Source organism: Caretta caretta, chromosome 9 (genome assembly GCF_965140235.1).
Source record: "Caretta caretta isolate rCarCar2 chromosome 9, rCarCar1.hap1, whole genome shotgun sequence".
In the NCBI taxonomy this organism is placed as follows: Eukaryota; Metazoa; Chordata; order Testudines; family Cheloniidae; genus Caretta; species Caretta caretta.
This window is the reverse complement of record NC_134214.1, coordinates 49,090,615-49,112,253: the sequence shown is the minus strand read 5'-3', so window position 1 is coordinate 49,112,253 and position 21,639 is coordinate 49,090,615. Positions and strand designations below refer to the sequence as shown.

At 43.2% G+C, this 21,639-nt stretch overlaps 2 protein-coding genes across 10 annotated transcripts in view; both read right to left on the bottom strand.

Moving 5' to 3' along the window:
- Positions 1-5,936, bottom strand: part of ARMC8 (armadillo repeat containing 8) — a 184,486-nt gene extending 178,550 nt beyond the window's left edge. Inside the window, exons 1-2 of one of the 9 annotated variants that reach the window (XM_048862922.2) lie at positions 5,750-5,936; positions 1,636-1,712 (exon numbers count right to left, since the gene is read on the bottom strand). In XM_048862922.2, coding sequence (XP_048718879.1) covers positions 1,636-1,712; positions 5,750-5,794 — 122 coding nt within the window. In that variant the 5' untranslated portion in view covers positions 5,795-5,936. Of the gene's footprint in view, positions 1-1,635; positions 1,713-5,154; positions 5,179-5,569; positions 5,716-5,749 lie in introns of those variants that run through there. The other 8 variants (XM_048862926.2, XM_048862928.2, XM_075132276.1 and 5 more) reach the window with 8 other exon arrangements.
- Positions 5,937-8,882: 2,946 nt separating this feature from the next.
- Positions 8,883-21,639, bottom strand: part of DBR1 (debranching RNA lariats 1) — a 29,010-nt gene continuing 16,253 nt past the window's right edge. Inside the window, exons 6-8 of the mRNA XM_048864058.2 lie at positions 20,349-20,429; positions 17,410-17,555; positions 8,883-11,059 (exon numbers count right to left, since the gene is read on the bottom strand). Coding sequence (XP_048720015.1) covers positions 10,390-11,059; positions 17,410-17,555; positions 20,349-20,429 — 897 coding nt within the window. The 3' untranslated portion in view covers positions 8,883-10,389. The remainder of the gene's footprint in view (positions 11,060-17,409; positions 17,556-20,348; positions 20,430-21,639) is intronic.

Sequence of the window (21,639 nt, the reverse complement as noted above, 5' to 3'; positions counted from 1 at the left end):
CGTTGCTGCCAAGGCCCACAGCAACAGGCTCAGAAGAACTGGCTGTTTGGAGCAACAAGTTCAGGGGAGAAGTGTCCCCTGCTGCCCCCCACAGCACTAGTGCCCAAAAGGTGGGGAAAGCAAGAAGTGAGATCCCAGATCCCCAAAGGGGATGGGTGGGTGAGAAAGGAGTGCATATAAGTACCATGGGGAAGAGTGTGGTGACAAAGAGGCAGGATGCAGTGTCCAGAATACAGGATTGAGACAAGAAAAGTTTATAAAAGGGGTGGGGGTGTGGGGAGGACTGCCTACAGTGGGAACAAAGATCTAATTTGACAAAAAGGAAGGAAACAAAATGCATTTATTTAAATTGTCTTTAATGCAATATTTAACTTCACTAACTGAAAAGCACATTCTGTAGTCAGACTAGATTGCAAGATTCACTTCTTGCCCGTGAATTTTACTCCTAGCCCACAGCCTGAGTGAAAAGGTAATCAAGTCCTCACCACAGAATAAGTCTGATGCCTCTGATCTAGGGAAATGCTTTCGATGATTAGTTGAGTTATCCGAAGAGGTTGACTGCAATTTTTGCTTCTTTTTAGACAATTTTTTCCTTAGAGACTTATGGCAAAACTTGGCTAGAGAATGAGATGGGCTTGGGAAGGAACCATAAGTGAGACTGGACCTTGGTCTTCTCAAAAAGCAAGCGTGGGGGAAAGGAGAGTGCAGATGGAGTCTGATTCTTCTACACTGAGTGAAGACAAAGAATCTGTAACATTTACACTGCATGATTTGGGGTAGGGAAGTGTGTCTTGATCCAAGTCAGAGTTGCTGTTTAAACAGAGAACAACTTGAGGCTTAAGAGCCAGATGGGAGCCTGAGGTGTTTCCAGTTCTATAAGAGCAGACTGACCCAAGAGGCAGTGTTGTAGTGTGTTTGTGGACTTTCAAGGTAGTAATCAACAGAGGGGCCAGGCATTAGTGCCAAGACACATTCTGGGACACATGAGAGAGAGTTGAAAGGCAAGGAGACTGCCTGTCCCAGGAAGTCAGTCCTGGGCAGCTCAAGGCCTTTTTTGCAGTGTTGCTGTGTAAAGGTGGAGGGATGAAGAATTTGTGGACCCAAGTGGAGACAGGAAACAACCTTATAGCATCAGTCAACAAACCCTGAAAGTTTTCCTTCAAAATCTTTCTATCAACACCTTCTCCCTACTACTACTGATGCTAGGCTAGAGGAAGAGAAAAAATAGATTCTGCCTGAGCAAGTTGAGAGAGGCTTCCCTGTGCTGAGGCTGAGTCAGAAGGTCAATACAATGTTCTATACATACTAGCAAGGGAAGACTGTTGAAGCAGGGGGTGGACACATCTGCTGTGGTGATGGAATAAGGACAGAATTCCAATCAGACCTGAAAGAAGGGCACCTGCTGCTCTTCTGGTGATTGTGAGGCTGCGCTACCAACAGTATGCACTACAAAGCGATAATATACTAAAACATGATTGTGTGTTTGTATCTGATCCATGTAATACTTTCCAAAATAAATTCATGTAGAAATTTGCAGAGTATCCCTTTCTTTCCCTTCAAGTGCAAAGCTGCCGGGTTTCAAGCAAACCTAGACTACTAATGATAGAACTTCAAACTCAAGTTCATATTACTTACATGACACCTTGCAGGACTTTCTGGGGATCAGGATCAAATAATCTGTCAACATAATGGCGACTGCTAGCAGTTACTTCCTACGGAGAAAAAGAGAATTTATACTTTGTCAATTCATGCAGTGGCAAATTCCAAATTAACAGCAATGCCCAATGAGACACAAAACTACAAAACCTACCAGACAAGATAGTGATAGAACTGCACGATCACATTCAAATGCATAATATTTACAACCAAACAACTTTTAAGTTAGGCGTTAACACTGTGTGTGAGAGTGCAATTTTGAATGGGATGTGCTTATTTTGGTATTCATACATTGGGAACGAAAGGAATTGTATACGTATTGTGTGGGCATTCTAATGTTTGTGTTTGAGATAAATGAGTCATGTTTGGTCTAGATGTCAGGGTTGCCTTAATTTGTAATTTAACCACTTTTTTGTGGTTGAACGGAAAGGCAACACTTGCGGAACATTACCAGTTCGTTAACTTTTTTTTGTGGAGATGTATTATAACCCCACACAGGAAAAAAGTTCATAAAACAGTTAAGGTTGCTCAAGAGGAATACCCACCTACATAAACCCTAAAAACAAGGGAGTGCTCAGTTAAGGTATCCTTCTTCAACACACCTTACCCTCACACATCACATTCGCCACTTTCATTGACAGAGTCTGCCTTTCTATAAATAAGTCCAACACACTCCAACGCATACAGTAACAATACACACTGCATTCCTCACAAGACTAATTTAAAACTCTGATCCCAGAAACTACGTATGTATCCGCTAAATATTTATGCGCCATTTATTTTTCCTTAAGATGTCCAAGGTTGGAAGTGCATTCAAGTGACTAGCATCCCAAATCTTCCCTTCCTAGAAGGGAAGAAGGGAGGGAAAGCTTCCACTCCAAGTTCACGATGACATACATACAACAAAGTGTTTTTCTTTCATCTCAGCAAACTGTTCTCAACTTCCCAGAAAATTCATCAGGCCACAATAAAAGGTGGCCTAATTTTCAAAGGTGGAGAGCACACAGAGATTCCATTGACTTTAATGGAATTTGCTGGTACTCAGCACTCCTGAAAGTCTGATGACTTATTTAGGCTTTCCTAAAATAACATGTAGAGTTAACTACAGGCATCCAGTTTGGAAGAATGGATGCCAACCTGGAAAAATGGTATTGTTTGCCAGCTGAGCCTTTTCCCTTTATTAGGCTTCTCATATTCCTCCCCAATGACTTTCTTGAGGAATGAAAGGGAACTAAGTTCAGTCATGCTTTTTGAGTGGGGAAATATGTGCCCTTGGATTTAATTTACTCCTCTTTATCCAGCTGAATTTCAAGGATGTCCATTATCTTCCTCCCTACCATCTCATGACTATCTGGGAGAAGCGAAAAGAACCTAAAGGCCCCCTGCTTCATTATGCCACCTACATTCTACAGGAATGCTTGCCTATCTGTCCCAAGGATGAAGCTTTTGAGAGTAGAACGGGCTCAGTAGTAGACTTCCACCACCACCAGAAATATATCCAGAGCAAACCCTGTGTATAAATGCAAAATGAAGACTTCCCAATAAGTGCTGATTCTAATCTAGATGGTCCTTTAGCTTATTGACTAGTACTAACCCTGCCACACAAAGGTTAACTTGTTCACTCACTGCTGGGAGGAACATCTCATCACCAACATCCATAAGAATGAGTCTCTCAAACCTCCCCAGATTTTTCATATCTATTGTTACCAGAATTTATTTGCTCATAGTTTCAAAATATATATCCTTCAGTCTTGTAAGGAGTAGCGAACAGAAATGGTAATATAAAAAACAAATAGCAACTGGGGTATAATATAACCTTGGCACTATTCTATTCAAACACAAGTAACACTTGCCTTCACACTGCTTAAAAGCTTAATAATCAAAATTAAAGACAGATACTTCCGCTTTTAAGGTACCCATTTCAGACTGGCAAGTAGGATTTTGGTTCACAGTGTTTTCATTTTAAGATGTGGGACAGTTGCATTTAGTAATAAACACTGTTACCCAGAGGTGAAGGGGCAATGTATTCCTTTATTTTGCCATTTAAATAAAAACCACTGCCAATTATAACAAAAAATCAAAGAAACGCCACAACAGTCTTTCCTTTTTCTCTAATCACAACCTTCCACTTTTTCTCAGCGCAATGGTGGGTGCACTAGAGTGCAACCACCATGGGTATTCTGTCTGTTACCTCCTCCCTTCAGACCAACAGGAAAAGGAAATGCTTTCATGCTACGACTCCTGGGTTTTTCCATTCTAAAACTCCAGTGCTGTAGAGGAAGGACATCTACACCAACATGTCAGCATAGCAGCAGCGGATGAGCCTCTTCACAAGACAGCAGCAACATGGCCATCAGAAGAGCACTCAAAAGTGCTACAAAGAGCAGTCTTCAGTGACCAAGACAAAATTACTATTTGCCAGTGATGAGTGGGCAAGGGAGCTTCAAAAGCCCTGAACTGACAGCAGTTTTCATAAGAAAGGAACCTGCATCCCTATATATGGTGCAAAGTTTATAGTGAAACTGTGTAGATTCAAGACCAATACGGGTAGAGGAAGGTAAAATGAATACTTTCTGAAAAAAGGACGTAATACTACCATATCTGCATCGGGGGTGGGGTGGGGTGGGGTGGGGGGGACAACAACACTGAAAATTATATATATTGCAACAAAAAGAACCAGAGAATCCTGAATATTTAACATCCAAAACACTGATTTTTTTAAATTAGAGTATCCAACACAAAAAGTGTTAGTACACAATACTGTTTTGGCTCTTACATCTTTCCCCACATCTAGCTATAAGGCATCTATTAGATGCATAATAAAATACAAAAAGAAAAGGAGTACTTGTAGCACCTTAGCAACTAACCAATTTATTTGAGCATAAGCTTTCGTGAGCTACAGCTCACTTCATAGGATGCATAAAGTGGAAAATGCAGTGAGGATGATTTATACACACAGACCATGAAAAAATGGGTGTTTATCACTTCAAAAGGTTTTGTTAAACCCTGGATTTGTGCTGGAAATGGCCCACCTTGATTATCATGCACATTGTAAGGAGAGTGATCACTTTAGATAAGCTATTATCAGCAGGAGAGTGGGGTGGGGGGGAGAGAAAACCTTTTGAAGTGATAAACACCCATTTTTTCATGGTGTGTGTGTATAAAACATCCTCACTGCATTTTCCACTTTATGTATCTGATGAAGTGAGCTGTAAGCTCACGAAAGCTTATGCTCAAATAAACTGGTTAGTTTCTAAGGTGCCACAAGTACTCCTTTTCTTTTTGCGAATACAGACTAACACGGCTGCTACTCTGAAACCTAATAAAATACAGACACATACGCAAAAGGCATACATACACTAAGCTATAATTTTCTGTCTTCATTTAGGCACCATTTTCATTTCTTTACTCCTTTTTTCCCCAACAGACACATTCTCTCCCTCTTTCATGCTATTTTCCAATTTGTCTAGTTTATCTATTTCCTCTATCCTTTCTCACCTCTTCCGCATGTCTCATATGTGCTTCCCCATCTCTTTTCCCTTCAGTGCGTCCCTCCTGGATCCTCCCCAGCTCCACAAGGGGGTGCCTTATCTTGCCTAGGGCCCGCCGTCCTCGGTAGTAGAGGAAGAGCGAGGAGGGACGAGAAGGCGAACTGAGGTGGCTCGCTCTCCCCACCCTGGGCCCTGTGGTTTCTCCTAAGTCTCTCTCCCCCGCCACCGGGATGCACAGGCGCCGGGCACTGGGGGGTCACACTCACACCAGTGGGCAGCTTCCTATCTCTGCACTGACAGGCCCAGGCCATGATGGCTGGCACAGCCAGGCCCCTGCCCGCGGGCCCAACAGGGCACGCCTGGGGGAGCGTCCCCAACTGACAGCACCTAACGCTGCTCGCCTGGGACAGATCCACGCTGACCTCGGTAAAGAAGCCAGGGCCCCCGGCCGCCCGGAGAGGAAGGACAGGGGGGAGCCAGAGCCCCCGGCCGCCCGCGCCCGCACTAGGGCTCCGTCGGGTTTCCCCCTCCTGCATAACACCGCCCAGGACAAGCCGCCGAGCGGGCTCCAGGGCCCCGCTGGGGAAGGGCCGGGCACTCACCGAGAGGACGCTCATGCGGAGCGGCGTCTCCAGCACACACGCCATCTTGGGGGCGCGCGCGGCAACGACGGCACCCAACCCCGCGCGAGGCGGCCAGCGCTACCGCCGCCGAGCCCGGCCCATCGCCGGGGGAGGGGGAGGGGGCGGCGCTAGCGCCTGGCCGGGCCACAGGAGCCGCTCTAACAGATCGGCCAAATCCAAACTCTCCGCCTGTGGCCCAAACGGGTGCGCATGCGCCCACTGAGGCCGCCCGCGGGGGGGCCGGCCGGAATATTTCCTCCTGCGGGGGGGGAGGGGGTTACAGTGTGCATGTGCCGGCAGCACCGCAGAGGTCTGTGAGGTACCACCCGACTCCTTGTTTTTGTGGATACAGACTAACAGGACTACCCCTCTGATATCTGGCAGGGCGGGGGAGCGCAGGGAGGGGAAATGGGAGCACTAGGGCGGAGGGAGCGCAGGTATGTTGGGAGGGGAGCTCGGTGGGGAGGAGGGAGCGCAGGGAGGTGAGTAGGAGGAGAAAGGGAACCTACAGAGGGGAGGGAGCAGTGTGGTGAGGATGGAGGGGGAGGGAGCGCAGGGAGAGGAGTGGGAGGAGGGAAGGGGTACAGGGAGATGGGGGTGGATTGGAAGGAAAGGGAGTGCAGGGAGGTGAGTGAGCACAGTTGGGTAAGGATGGAGGGCAGGGAGGTGGGGTGGGGATGGAAGGAGAGGGAGCACAAGGAGGTGAGTGGGGGGACAGATGCATAGTTTGAGCAAAAAATAAAAATATAGTATTAGATTCTGTGTACTATAGAAAACTACATTGTTAATTTAAAGGATTCTTATCCATTAACAATTAGAAAATATCCTTGACACTAGAACACGTTCATTCTGGTTTTCTACACTGGATCTTGGCAAGAGAAAGAGATTCAAATGACAGGGAAAAGACCACTTTTACTGCAGGATAATGGCTGTGGCAAATTAATGGCTTTTGGCTTGTGTAATTCCCTTACTAGCTTTGGGAGTCTTATGTAAAGAGCATTCCATGGAATGGCACTCTCAGCGTATCTGTAATAGCCAGAAGATATCTGGGTGAGTTCTAACACTTTTGAGCAGGAAATGATGCAGTTACAAATGGTCTGTGATAAGTTTGTGTGCCAATCTGAAACTGAAACCAAAGAAATACAAGCAGATTCAAAAAATAGCAGCCTGTCTTGGGGAACACATCGGGCATTTCCACGGACAATAAGAAAATTAGTCTGATGCCCCAGACACTTGCAGATGTGCAGAGTTTGGTAAGGCTCTGCTCATAGTACAGGTTCATTAATGGGTTTGGCAATAGAACTTAAAACCATTGCATAGCTTAGGTGAAAAGTGAAACCATCACCATAGTGAAGGAGTACTTGTGGCACCTTAGAGACTAACAAATTTATTTGAGCATAAGCTTTTGTGAGCTACAGCTCACTTCATCGGATGCATTCAGTGGAAAATACAGTGGGGAGATTTATATACATAGAGAACATGGAACAATTGGTGTTACTCATACACACTATAAGGAGAGTGATCACTTAAGGTGAGCTATTACCAGCAGGAGAGCTGGGGGAAGGGCCGACCTTTTGTAGTGATTTGGCTTTCAGGGTAAATGACACTTGTGACCCATTTACTCTCAACCTACCTGCAATTCACAACCCCTTTATATTAGATATGCATGCTAGCGCTTAGGAATGGAGGCAGTATTAGCACATGACAAAGGACTTAAAAGGGTAGTGGCTTATTGGTTTAAATATTCCTTGTGTTGGACATAAGCTAAGAACTTTAGCAAACCTCTGATACAGAGTTCCAGAAAAACTATGTAGAAACACTAGAGTCCACAGAGCATATATTAAAAGGAGAAACACTCTAAGACATAACATACTCCACAGTTGATTAGCACAGAGCAATACTGGTTGCTCAGTGTTTTGGGGTCAGCTCCCCATTGTATGTTGGCCATTTTTTGGTCAGAATTCCAGGACTTCACTTCCTTTTTCAGCTTCTTGAGGTGTTCTCTGAATATCAACAGTTGGTCTATGTGACCCAAAGGTACACTGGATGTACCTAGTGCTCAAGGCTTGGACCATTCCATGATATCTGGAGTTTTTGCTTGGCCTGACCATGTTTTAGGTGGATGATGCACACTTGTACCTGTGGGTACTGTGCACCAGTAAAGTCACATTGGAGCCATGCACACAAAATTGATAGTGAATTTGATCCTATAAAATCAGCACAGCAACCTTGAAACTGACTACTACCTAGTCATTTTACTGCTTTGCAGAGATTGCACCACCATCCATGAGACAGACTACCTTCACTTGTATGCTACAGCAATGAGTGCCCATAAGAAATACTGTATTGAGAGTAAAGGTTGAATGGTGTGCAGTAAATAAGGCAATAGGGCCACACACATTGAATGATGAGTGTGTGTATGTCTGCTCACAAAGCATCATCCATTCTGTGCCCTGAAAGAGGGATGGGTCTTATGGAAAAAAAAAAGACATGCAAGATTATGATAATGCATATGAACAAAGGGGCCTAGCTTAGGTTTCAGGTCCAGCTTTTGAGAATCCTTGATTTTGCAACCTTAACATTCAGATTCTGAAGCAGGCGTGTACAGTAATTAAGACTCTTTTACAGGATGTCCCGTGAACCTCTCTTTGTCCTACTCCTAGTCTCCTCCACACCACATCCCAGTCCTACGCCCTCCCCTGCCTCCACATCCCAGTCTCCCTGCTTACTACTCTGCTCAGGCCCACTTCCTCATCTGTCTGCATTCTAACCAGACTACTTCTCCTCCAGTAGAGTCTGGGCCCTAGAAGGCAGAGCACTGCACACAAAAGAGACATTCTCCCCGCTCTCAGATCTACTACCTGGCAGCGGAGCGACCCCTGCAGTGACAGCAGTGGCAGGGGAAGTCCTTCTCACCCCTGCTGCACTGGGATGGAGCTCAGTGTAAACTGAATCCTTGGAGAGCTTAGCTGCCAAACTAAGAAGTTTGAGTATGTGCAAGCAACAGTTTTGACAGGTTCATAACTCTGACAAATTTTCAGTGAAAGGCATATCACTAACAGTAAAGGTAACCCCCTCAAATTTTAGCACCAAATGATGGAGGCACGAGAGCTTCAACAAAACAATTAAATTTAATGTGCAAAAAAACACCCACAAATATAGGGCTAGGAGAGATATTGAGACATCTAGCCCATCCCCCTTGCACTGAGGCATGACCAAGTAAAACGTAGGTCATCCCTGACAGGTGTTTGTCTGAACTGTTCTTAAAAGCCTCCGGTGACAGCAATTCCACAGCCTCCTTAAGTAACCTGTTCCTGTACTTAACTATCCTTAGATATTAGAAAAAGAAGTTCTAACTAACCTGAAACTCCCTTGTTGCAAACTAAGCCAATTATTTCTTGTCCCACCCTGAGTAGACATGAGAGAACAAAAGATCACTATCCTCTTCGACAACCTCTTACGTATCTGAAGACTGTGTCCCTCAGCCTTCTCTTCTCTAGAAGAAACATGCTAGTTCTTTCATCTATCTCATTCTGAGATTAGGAAATAGTTTTTTTGCTTAAAGTTTCCAAGTAAGAGAGCTGGCATGAAAAATTTTAGCCCAAATAGAGTTTGACAAAGTTATAAGCAACTGCAAACAGGATCTTAATGGAACATGTTAGGTAACATTTACTACATGCATCACTACCTATTGTAAGTGTATAAACTTTCAGCCCTCTCCCCTGAAAGCACCAAACACAACAGCTTACCCACAAAGTCAGGAGATTCAAATTCAGAGTTATTTGAGGAAGTAATTCAGATACAAACATCTATGAGGTTATTGCTAGATAATTTTAGCTTCCATTAGTATTTTAATTTTGAAATACTGTTCTGAACTTTTGGGAGTTCATGATAATTGATATTGAAAACAAATGCACTCGCCTTCAACAGTTTAGTGTAACCACCTCAGTCATAATTTATGTTTACAATGTGAGATTTTTCTGTATATATCAGAACTAAAATTTAAAAACCAGTATTAGACAATGCATATAATACATATTCATATTTTTAAAGACACCAACTGCCAAGATTTTCCACTGCAGAAACAGTTAACTCCAGAGAAATAAAAATGATCATCTTCTCTTACTGCTCTTTTTATCTTGGGAGTACTGCTTTTAACCACACTGCAGAGAATTATTGCATTAACTATTCTGTACTAAGTTTTATCTTTAGCTGCAAGAAAGCATTAAAGGCAATGCAAAGATCCTCTCCCTCCAAAACTAACTACAATTTAAAGAAATTCTCCTTTGGTTAACTAAGAATTACAGATATTGTATGGAGGCAAAGCAGAATGTAAATAAAATGAATTATCAAAAGCTGAAGCAAATCCAACTGATTATACACAAACTTGAAATCTTTCTACAACACACTTAGTTGAAAAGGACTGAGCAAGAAGACTACTACTAAACAGGTATTCTGCTCCATTAGAAGTTTTGTTGCATACTGTAGTATGTAGCATAAAGTGGTACTTATCACTTCAAATGCTGAATTTTAAAAGCTCTCACCATTGCCCCAACACACCAAAAAAGGTAGCTAGTTACAGCAGTTAATAAAACCTCTGGGATATTAATGCATTTTCATTATACTTTATCTTCATCCTCTGCGGCATAGATAGCCTGATTCCGTCTTTTAATTTTCTTCATGGCACTGTTTCCGTTCTCATTTTTACCAATCCGCTTTAAAGCTCTTTCATTTAAGCTCTTCTCTTCAGTCTGCTCACTCACACCAGATTTCTCCACGTCTTCATTGGTGGAGTCCATAGCATCATCAGAGGATACCATCATGGAATCTGGCATGATCCTGGTGTCAGAAAAACTTGCTGAAAAGTCAGGAGGATGATCAGGTGAAGGATCCACAGAACAAGTACTTTGATCTTCATCACCACCCTCTTCATCCAGCATTATTTCATCTGGGTTAATAGAAAAAGACAGCCCAGAATTATCTGTATAATATTCACTGGGCTCCTCCGCTGACTCAGTACTGTCCATTTCCTCCTCCTCCTCATATTCTCCCCGAACTGAGCGCTCTTCTTTCACTTGCTGAATCCTGTCATTAATATCGGTGAGACCAAACTGGGCACAAAACTCAGTGGTCTGCGGACTGATTATATGAACTGGTTCCATATTTTTCTGCGGTTTATTGGGGTCATAGCAAGCAGCTGTCACACTGAAGTTGCAAGGAATTTTGAGGTTATGGCTCAGCTCTTCCAATATCTCTTTGAGGGCTCCTTCTGTTGCACTGTAATCCCACCTACAGGAATAAAAAACAAGGTCAGATTCTATTGAGCTCAATTAGCCAAGATATCTCTCTTCCTGTTCCTATTTGAAGAGGTTCTCTTTATAGACATTATATCTTCTTTTTGATAAACTGAACAGATTGAGCTCTTTGAGTATCACTGTAAGGCATTTTCTCCATCCCTCAAACTATTTTTGTGTCTCTTCTCTGCACCCTCTCTAATTCTTCATCATCATCATCCTTTTAAGATTATGGAGTCCAGTACTGATCTCACAAATACCATATACAGAAGCAAAGTCTTCCTTGATGTGCATAAGAATTTAAGATTACCTAAAATATTTGGAACGGTCATTCAAACTGATGTGAATATTGGAACTTTTACATTTGACTGAACTATTATCTACATTTTAGGCTAGAAATAGCCACATAAGGACTACAGATTCAGCTTCCCTGAAACCCTGCTGCCTTTTTAACTGCAAGCCCCAGTTGATATGAGATGCCATTATAGGAAGATAAATTATTTCTAACCTGTTAACAATGAGGCACAATTGCTTTATACTGGAAAAGCCAGAATGCCCATCCAAATATTATGGCTGACTAAAATATAATTACTACTGTGGATCGATTAATTTATGGTAAACTAACCCAAATAGATGTTTTAAACAGGACTCCCGTTCTTCAGTTATTCTGAATGGAGGATTTATTCTTTAAACCAAAAGCTCAGCTTTCTTATGCAGGCATATGCAAAATGAACACAAATACTGATGGTCTGTCTGAGGAATGGAAGTTTCCACTCAACATATGTATGCACACATGCAGTGCCAGTGAAATGTGGGCACATCAGTGAACGGTTTTATGACAAAACAGGGCACACTCATTAAGAATATGGTTCTTAATTCCTCACTCTAGCAAATGAAAACAGATTAATCAAACCACAGTGGCAGTCATCCTAGAGCTCCTGCAAGCTGATCAAATCTTGGGCCTGAATACCAGTCTCATGGGAGTTCAGGCAGCAATACTGTAGTGTTTAGCAGCTCATTAGGTAGAATCCTAATATGCAGCCTGGTTCTTGAAAGCCGTAGACAATCTGAGATTCAGTCTCATCTTCTTACATGGGACTTGAACCTGGTACTGGGAATGGTTTTATGACCTATTAGGAAATTTCTAGGAAAGATCTTACAGAATCACAAACGTACGGCTGGAAGGTGTGACATTCTATACCTTGGTGGAGCACCCTGTAACCCTCCATCCCTCATTTATATACAATTGTGATCTTGCATATAAAGAAGGCCATGTGAGGTATCGCAGGAAAGGTTATGACCTGCTGAAAGTCATTTTTCTATCTAAATGTGTACATCATTAATGCATATGAAGTTATGAGAATATGTTGTATGGCTGTCACTTAAATATGCTGTGGGTTTGGGAAGCACTCAGATACTAGCTCCCCAGAGACAATGACAAGGGAGGTAACCAATGCCCGGTGGGTGGTTCCCATCACCAGCCATTGTCCAGCAGAGGCATTACAATTCAATGACTCACTTGCACAAGGCCATGCCAGAGGAATTGCTCAACGTTGCCTGGAGACTCAGCAATGTCCACCAGACATGCCTGGACTTGTGTTCTCCAAGCACATGGACTGAGGGTATAAAACAGAACACAGTGGCCACATGCTGGGCCTTTCCCCCACCTCTGCTACAAACAACACTCAGAAGACCAAAGACGCCAACAGAGGGGACTGGCCCAGGTATAAGGGACAACCCTGTATATTAAGGACTGCAATATCCAATGGGGTGAGAAAAACTGCTTAATCTAGATGTTGCCCAGTCTAATAGGGTTGAGAATTTAGACTGCGTGCTTATATTTTATTTTGGTAACTAACTGACTTTTTGCCTATCACTTAAAAATCTATCTTTTGTAGTCAATAAATTTGTTTAACTTTTTATCTTTACCAGTGAGTTTGCCAGAAGCATTTGGTAAGGGTGTTTGCTCAGGCTGGTGTATATCAACTTTCCATTGATGAAGTGGTAAACCAATTAATAAATTTGCAGTGTTCATCTTGAGCAGTGCAAGACAGTATATTCCTGAGGTACAAGGCTGGGAGGATTTGGCTGGTGCCTTTCTCTGTACGATTCATGAGTGTCTCTGGGAGCATTCATGCAATCTAGCTGGGTGTGGAGCTCCACATGATGTAGTGCCGAGTGATGATAATGCCTGGAGGGGTTTGCTGCTTGTCACTAGCAAGGCATTGTGAAAGACAGCCCAGGCTGGACAGAGTTAAGGGGGCACAGCGGTTCCACAGTCCCAGGCTGCACCCCGGGGATCCCGTCACAGAAGGGACCTTGAGAGATCATCTAGTTCAGCCACCCATACTGAGATTGGGTATATTTGATCCTGACCCTCCCTGACAGGTGTTTGTCCGACCTGTTCTTAAAAACCTCCAAGAATGGGGATTCCACAACCTCCCTATTTCAGAGCTTAACTATCCTCAAAGTTTTTCCCAATACCTAACCTAAATCTCTCTTGATCCAGCATTAGCCAATTACTTCTTCTACCTTCAGCAAACATGGAGAACGGTTCATCATGCTCTTTATAGCAGCACTTAACACATTTAATGACTTACCAGGTTCCCCTATCAATAGTGTTCTTTCAAGACTAAACATGTCCCGATTTTTTTAAAAACCTTTCCTTAGATCATATTTTCTAAAACTTATCATTTTTGTTTCTCTCCTCTGGACTCTCTCCAATTTGTCCACATTTTTCCTAAAGTGTGGTGCCCAAAGCTGGACACAGTACTCCAGCTGAGGGCTCAGCAGTGCAGAGGAGAGCAGAACAATTACTTCCCAAGTCTTACACATGAAACTCCTGTTACTATATCCCAGGGTGATCTTTGCCTTTTTTGCACCTGCATTGCATTACTGACTTACTCAATTTGTGATCCTGCAACTTCTATTTTTGAGTCCAGTTTCTAATAGTAGCGTGCTGTGTAAGAGTAGGAAAGTTTTAAGCTAATGTATGACATTGCAAGGTAAAGGTCATGCTTGGATCTCTTGCCAGAATATAGGCCCAACAAATCCATCTTCCACCAGGAAAATCACCCTTGCCTCATTTGACCCCAAAATTCCTAAAGAGGGAAGGTTACATCACCTAGATGTCCACAGTACAATAAGATCTATTGTTTAGGAAGGTTTAAAGATAAAGTGGCCTCCAGAGCTACAGTCTATAGCTGGATTAGGACACTGATCAGAGACTTACTATTGCAGCAGGAAAGTTAACGTTTACTCTCCCTCTACAATGGGGGGAGGGACACGCGTGTGTGGCAGGCAGGCAGGGTAGTGAATCCTTTTTAATGGATATTTGAATGGCTGTCTTCTGCTTGCACTTTTGCAAAAGATTATAGAACAGGTTCAGGGTTTGCAGGCTCTAGAGAAGGGTGGTGGAGGCAGTAGTCAAGTGATGATCCCTCCCATACTAAATAACTGCTTTGGGTGGTCTCAACATCTGGACTTAGTAAAGAAAGTTTCAGTTTTTTAACATTTTTCATTTTAAGGCTCCCTGAAGATTTGGATGCACATTGCACGAGCAACTCAGTTGAAGCTTTTTGCAGTATGTTCAAATTGCTACTGCTAAATGTATCAGGTAACAGCTGTTGAATACTGTCAGTTGACGGTCTTTGCTTGGTACTGCTTTAACTGTATTCAACTGAAAACTAAGAAACACCTAGTGCCTTCTGTGATATGAAATCCAAAGCCTTAATGTTCTGGCTCAATCTGCTCCTTGGGGGGAATTATAACCCAAACATCTGACCTGGTGAAGAAAGACGAGGCGATTACAAGTAAGCAAAATTTCTCCATATCAAAATTTACATGGTGCTTTGCAAACTGATTAAACACATTTCCAGCTACAGGAAGCTTACAATCTAAAACAAGACACATACAAAGATATTTAAACAGATCAAGAAAGGAAGGACTAAGATGTCCAGTAAGAGGGTAAGAAGTGGTTGAAGAGGTGGGTTTTAAAGAGGTGTCTGAAAGAGGGGAGAAAGGACTAAATATATAAAAGATGTCATCTATTTTCATGAAATGAGACCATACTTGCATATACAGTACACCCTCGCTATAATGAACACCTGGGGATCCAAGCCATTTGTTAGGTGTAGCCAGGGGTTCTTTATATCAGGAAAGGGAAATAGCTCCTCCAGCCCCGGGATCGGGGGAACACATTCAGCCCTCCTCCTTTGTGGCCCAGGGGCCAGGGGAAGGATTCAGAGACCATGTTCACTATAGCCCAGCGGTTCTCAAACTTTAGTAATCCGAGAACCCCCATTTTGATTTAAATTTTTGCCTCAGACCCCAAGCCCCCCACTCAGCCCCAGGCCCCATACCACTCCCTCCCCCAAGGCCCCACCTCTTTCCACTCCCTCCCTCAAGAGTGCCCCATCCCTGCTCCTTCCCCTCCCTCCCAGCACCTCCTGCACAAACAGCGTGCAGAAGGCACCGGGAGGGAGGGGAAGGAGTCGATCAGCAGGACCCACAGACCCCCCTGGTGTTCCCTCATGGACCCCAGTTTGAGATACACTGCTATAGCCCAAGGTTTGCTATTGTGAAGCATGTTATAGTGAGGTTCTACTGTATGAAGTTGCCTGATTGCAGAAGTCCCTCAATCACTCAAATCTTGCTATCAGAACAGCAAAACAAATGACAAGCAGAAAACACACTTCAACAACACCTTCCCCAGAGGGAATATGAAATATTTCCTACAGTTGAGCAGTTCAGATGGGTATGATTCTGATTTACTCATCTACTATAACATATAGGAACAAGGAGCTAAAGCTCTGGATGAAACTTACTCTTGGGAATAAAGTCAGCACAAGGCAAGAATCATTTAAAACTTAAGTAGGGTTTAGATGGAATAACTTTGTGCTGGGCCTCTCGGTATAGGGATGAACTTGACCCAGAGTGCATTAGCCATCTTCTCTTTTATAGTAATTTAAAAGGGTCTTCCACGGGTTGCAAACATGGTTTCGTCCTTGAAGTCTGTATCTGCATAAACTATATTCATTAGGCAATACACATTTCGTAACTTTATAAAGCAATTTAATGTATCTTATTAAACCTGTATTCATATCAAAATGTTGTAGACAAAATTGAACACATAATGACATGACATTTAGAATGGATATGCTTCTGCAACCTTAAGGTCTCTTTTCAGTTGCTTAAAACTGATCCAACTTCTACCTTTTGGGGCTGAAATTATCCATGCTTGGTCTTTGCCCAAGACCAGATTTTTTCTGAAAGCTTGAGTACAAGTAAGCTGGCTTTGTTTGAGTACAAGGTACAGCTATTTTTCATTTGTAGGCTCTTCTAAAATTGGCTCAGTGGGGAGGTAGCATAAACCTGCTAAATGTGCCAGATATGTAACTGAAGGATTATGTATATGCCAGCATCCATTGTCAAAGCTTCCCATGCTGGCAAGTCCAGAATAAATCCAGCTAAGAAAATGTCAAGAAAAGATTTTGCTCTCAGTGAGACTTAGACATCTTGCAGGATTACTGAACATCTGATGCAATCAACTCCACTTTCCAAGTACATTTGCTCTTTAGGATCAACGTCTCTTGTTTAATCACCAACCTACGCCTCTACAAGCACACAGAGACCTCCTCAGACACAGCCAGTTATCCAGGTACAACAGCATAGATCTCTTGTAGCTGCCATGACCATTTCTGCTCCTGAAATCCAGGCTTCATCTTTGGCTTGATTTGGACTTTGCCTCCTAACTCAGGACCTGACCCTTGGTATTGACCTTGGCCTGGAACCTATCAACTCCTCCATGATCCCCAACCTCAGGTTTGCCTTTTCTTGGACCTATGGTCCCAACTGCCCTTGTTGGGATCTTGACAGTCTGTCTGGACCACCCTCCCCCATGGTGGAGGCCTACCCTAGGGGAACATGAAGGCAGCGGGCCAGTCCCTGCCTGGCATGCCCTAGAGGGTATTTGAGATGGCTGAATGGGTTGACCATTCCCAGGAAAACCACCCCATGCTTCGAGCCCAAGCATCATAGCTCGCAACAGAGAACCAAGTTCTGCACATGCAATCGACCCAGCTCCATGATGAAAATGTGGCTCTGTGGGCCCATCTGGCTTAGCATGCCACAGATAACTAGATGGTACAAGAGATGGGGGCCTGGCTGCAGGATGAGAATGCTACACTATGGGTATGCACTGCAGCTGTACACCCTGACCAGCCCCCCCAGTTAAAAGATATTACCTCACCCATCCTATCTCTAATATCCCAAATCTCTCTTTTCAAAAGTATACTCATTTTTTCAACCCAAAGAAAGTTTAAACCCAATACTAATTTTACTTACTTTGCATGGAGGCCATTGTTTTCAGGCATGTTCCATGCGTTTGAAGTCACATTAATAAGATTGTTAGTAGCCTTGAGAACAGCAAGCCATTCAATGTCATATTCCAGAGAATCAGATGCGTTGGGGTCATGGTCTATATCTATTACCTTAGAAAAACAATATTGACAAATGAGGCATTTCATTCAACCTGACAGGAGGACATCATTCTATATTTAAGCATTATCTTCAGGCAATCAGTTCTTAATTAAAAGTTCAGTATACCTGCCCACTGAATAAGGCAGGGGTTCTGTGAAAAAAGTAGCATGTGATCATGTAATTAGAGACTATCATAATGCATATGCACAAGGAGGCTGAATTAAAGCTGCATAGGCAACATGAATTCTAGCATTTCCTAGCTTTTGAGTGCTTGACTTTATTTTTAAAGTTAAAAGCTGAAAACAGTTTGTGGGCAAAATATTCAAGAATCTGCCCAGGTGGGTGCATCTGAGATACAGACTAACAAGCAGAAGTTACTTTTTGGTCCATTCATTTCCACCAATCCCAAACTGGTTTGTTTAACCCTTCCCTCAAAAAAAGGAAGGCAGCAGGGAAGGAACAGCTGCTGCATTTCCCAAGAACTGCATTTATAGAACCATCCAACCTATAATGTTTGGCAAAATATGATCAGACCTGCTTTTCTCTTTCAGCCCAAGAAGAGGATCTTAGGGCAAGGAACATCCCCTGTTTTATAGGATTCTGAAAGAGATCCTGGGTCTTTTGAAGATAGCCTTGAAAACACAGAACTGATCACTAGTGTTGTATTAGTCACTGATTTTTCTCTATACTAGTACTAGTCATTAATAGTCTTCCTTACAGTTACCTATAGGATTGACTGTGGGCAATGGTCTTGATTTTTGGTTGTAAAGCAGTGCCACCCTAATTGACATTGATGGGAATAAGGCCACCATAAGTTTCCTCCTAGTACGTGGCCTGATTTGAGTCAGCTACTGTACTGAGCAGTCTCTGTATGGCCTCTTGCCACAAAAGGTAAAGCTCACTAGCTGGAGAGACGGAATGATCTAGTGGACTAATAGCCAGGAACCCCAGTGTTCTACCTCCCATCTCTGAACCAGACTATGTCTCTGGTTTTAGTCAAGTCCAAAACTCCAAACTACAAAAAGCCACTCTTGCAGACAGCTGAAAACCCACTTGGCCCTGTTTGTACGAAGCCAAGTCTTTAAGTGGTCAGTCCGGTGAAAAGAATTAATATATTACTTCTAATGCAGAGTGTCTGGTGATGCATCTACCAGGAAACACTTCCTTCAGTACCAACTTAATTCTCCTGTCCCTGACATACCTCAATCATTAGCCCAGTTCTTGCTGCTATTACCCAGTAAAACAGGTTGATGTAACAGCGTTTGCATAGCAACTGCTGAAGCTTCTGCCAAAGATGGAATAACTGTATCCCCTTGATTAAAGCATCTCACCCCGCTGAAGGAAGGGGACAAGTCCAAGAACCAGTGGCAGATTCAGGGCCGTGGGTGCAGCAGGCCTGGGTCAGGTAAGCCACTTTCCACCGCCGCTAAAAACAAGCATGGGATTCAGCCCCCACTGTAAGTTCAGGAAGTGGCTGAGATCCACCACTTTCAGACATTTGGCAGGTTGGGTCGGTTTTTAGTTTGTGTGTCTTTCCCAGAATGGGGCTAAGTTTTCCAATGGGGCAGCATGAGATGGAGGAGAATACTCTGGCTGAGCAGGGACTGAGGAAGTTTGACTGGCAGTGAAGAGGCGGTTCTTATGTGAAAGAGAAACTGGGAAGAAATTGTACTGTACTTCTGGCGAGCTTAATTTTGTTGACTGTCTGTATTAGTTTGTCTTGTATTTTGGGGCAGGAACCATTTTCTTTTCCGTGTATACAGTGCCCAGCGCAATGAAGCCCCAATGCCAGGTAGGGCCTTTAGGCCCTAGAGCAATATAAATTCTAAAAAAGTCTACTGTACATATTAGGAAAAAGTCCTCTTTTGGGTACTGTGAGATATTGAATTCAACAAGCTGTCTGGATTGGATTGTCTTTTAGGATTTCTCTGGAGTTTCATACCAAATAATTGTCCTTAAGGGGTTGTGCATTGGATCACCAGCTACTTTTCCACCCCACCCTGGTCAGATTCTCATCCCACAATCTCTTGATCACAGTATCATGAAATAAGGAAGAAAAAAAGCCAGTCTAGGGGGTCTTCCTCACCAGGACAGACTCAGTAAGTTCTCTTTCCTCAAATGGGGGGGGGGGGGATCTTATCTTTTTTTGTTTTTATTTTCCTTAGGCTTACGTTTCAGGCATTTCACAGGGGCCTTCAGTTACTTAGTTACAGCTTCCAAAGACAGAAGAATACATGTGGCTAGACAGTGGCACCAGGACACAGCCCATAGTGAGGTGTGGTGCATTGTTGCACCTTCCAAGGAAAGGGGTATCGTGACTTAACACATCACAATTCCCTCCACAACCCGCACGTGCTTCAAGAAGAGGGGTGGGGGGAGAGAAGTAATTTAATTCTGATCTATACCAGCAGCAAGTTACCACTACACACGCTCCACTGGTCAGCACGTTGAGGGGGCAGAGCAAAAGCTCCACATATTCCCCACCCTCATGCTCTATAGTAGTAATAAGCAAATACAAAGTGCCCCCTCATTCCTGTATCCTGCTACGAAGTCCTGGCAGTTTGTATAGGGGCATATGGAGGGATTCTTATGACCCCCTATACCTCTGTGCAGCCCAAGAAAGGATCCTCGTAATTTTCCATTACCCATTAAGTCCTCATCCCATACATGAGCAGCAACTGAGAGATTTAATTCTCCGGGGATGGAAGAATCATTCTTCAGCCTCCTGCTGAACTGTGCACTCCCCCTAGCCCAGATATATAAAGTACTAAATGGTAGTAGATGACCACTTACAGTGGTCTTACCTGCAAGAAGTCTCTGTGTGGCAGACATTTATCCAGAGCCAAAAATTTTGTTGCTTTTGGCAGCTGTCCTTCAATGTTTGTCTAGGAAACAGGAATGAAACTATTACTGGCAATGCTAAAGATTCCCTGAAATATGACCTAATAACCAAATTATGCATCGAGACTCCAGGGCAGAATTTAAAGTTTTAACAGTTTCTATTAAACAGAATATTCTAAAGTTCCTAGAGATAAAAAGGGAGGACTGCGGTACAAAGAGAGAGAGCTTGAGCTGAAGTCAGAGGAAACTGGAGTAGATAACAGCGGCAACACAGGGGGGAAAGACACGACACACACGGGTCTCGTTCAGCTGAAGCAGTCTGGTGTAATCAAGTACACATGCCTTGTCTACACTACGGACTAAACTGCCTGCTGCAACCATCACAGCAGCAGTCATCAATTTAACAGATCTAGTGAAGACGCAATAAGTCGACAGGAGAGCAGTCTCCTGTCCACTTAATTAATCCACTTTAATCAGAGACAGAAGCTATGTCAACAGGAAAGCATCTCCTGTCAACATAGCGTTAAGTCAACGTAAATTATGTCAACTTAGTTATGTAACTTAGATTGACTTACATTGCTAGTGTAGACTAGGCCACAGACTCAGAACCTCAGAAGGGGCTATTCTCATAAGGGAGAGAAAGATTTGCCAAGACAGGAAGCTCTAGAGACACAAGAGCTATCTGATTTTTATACTGTTTGGAGTTTACCAACTGTTAAGGAGCACAAAGAGAATGTAGCCAATTACTTTCCTAGTTTGCATTATTCTGGTTGACAAGAAACTAGCAAATAAACCAACAGGTTTAAACCTTGCAGATTTTCTGGCTTTGTCTGGGCTACTCATGAACTCTCCCTGTCTGCTCTGACCCTTGCCATATCTCAGGCACCCAAAAGGATACCTGGTTGTTTGAGATGGGTATCTTCCCTGAATTGCTCTCTTCTCTCCTCCTTCACAAAGTGAAAAATCCAGCTATCTATTTTTAACATGAAATATAAATTTTCTAGTTCGGCAACCTCAGCTACTTAACTTGTTTAGTGACCATCAGGGCAGAGTAATTTGAAAAAGATTGGCTTAAAACTACAAAACAAAGTAATAGTTCTACAAATAGCTTCAAAAGTATCTTAGCCCTGGTCTACACTAGGACTTTAGGTCGAATTTAGCAGCATTAAATCGATGTAAACCTGCACCCATCCACACGATGAAGCCCTTTATTTCGACTTAAAGGGCTCTTACAATCGATTTCCTTACTCCACC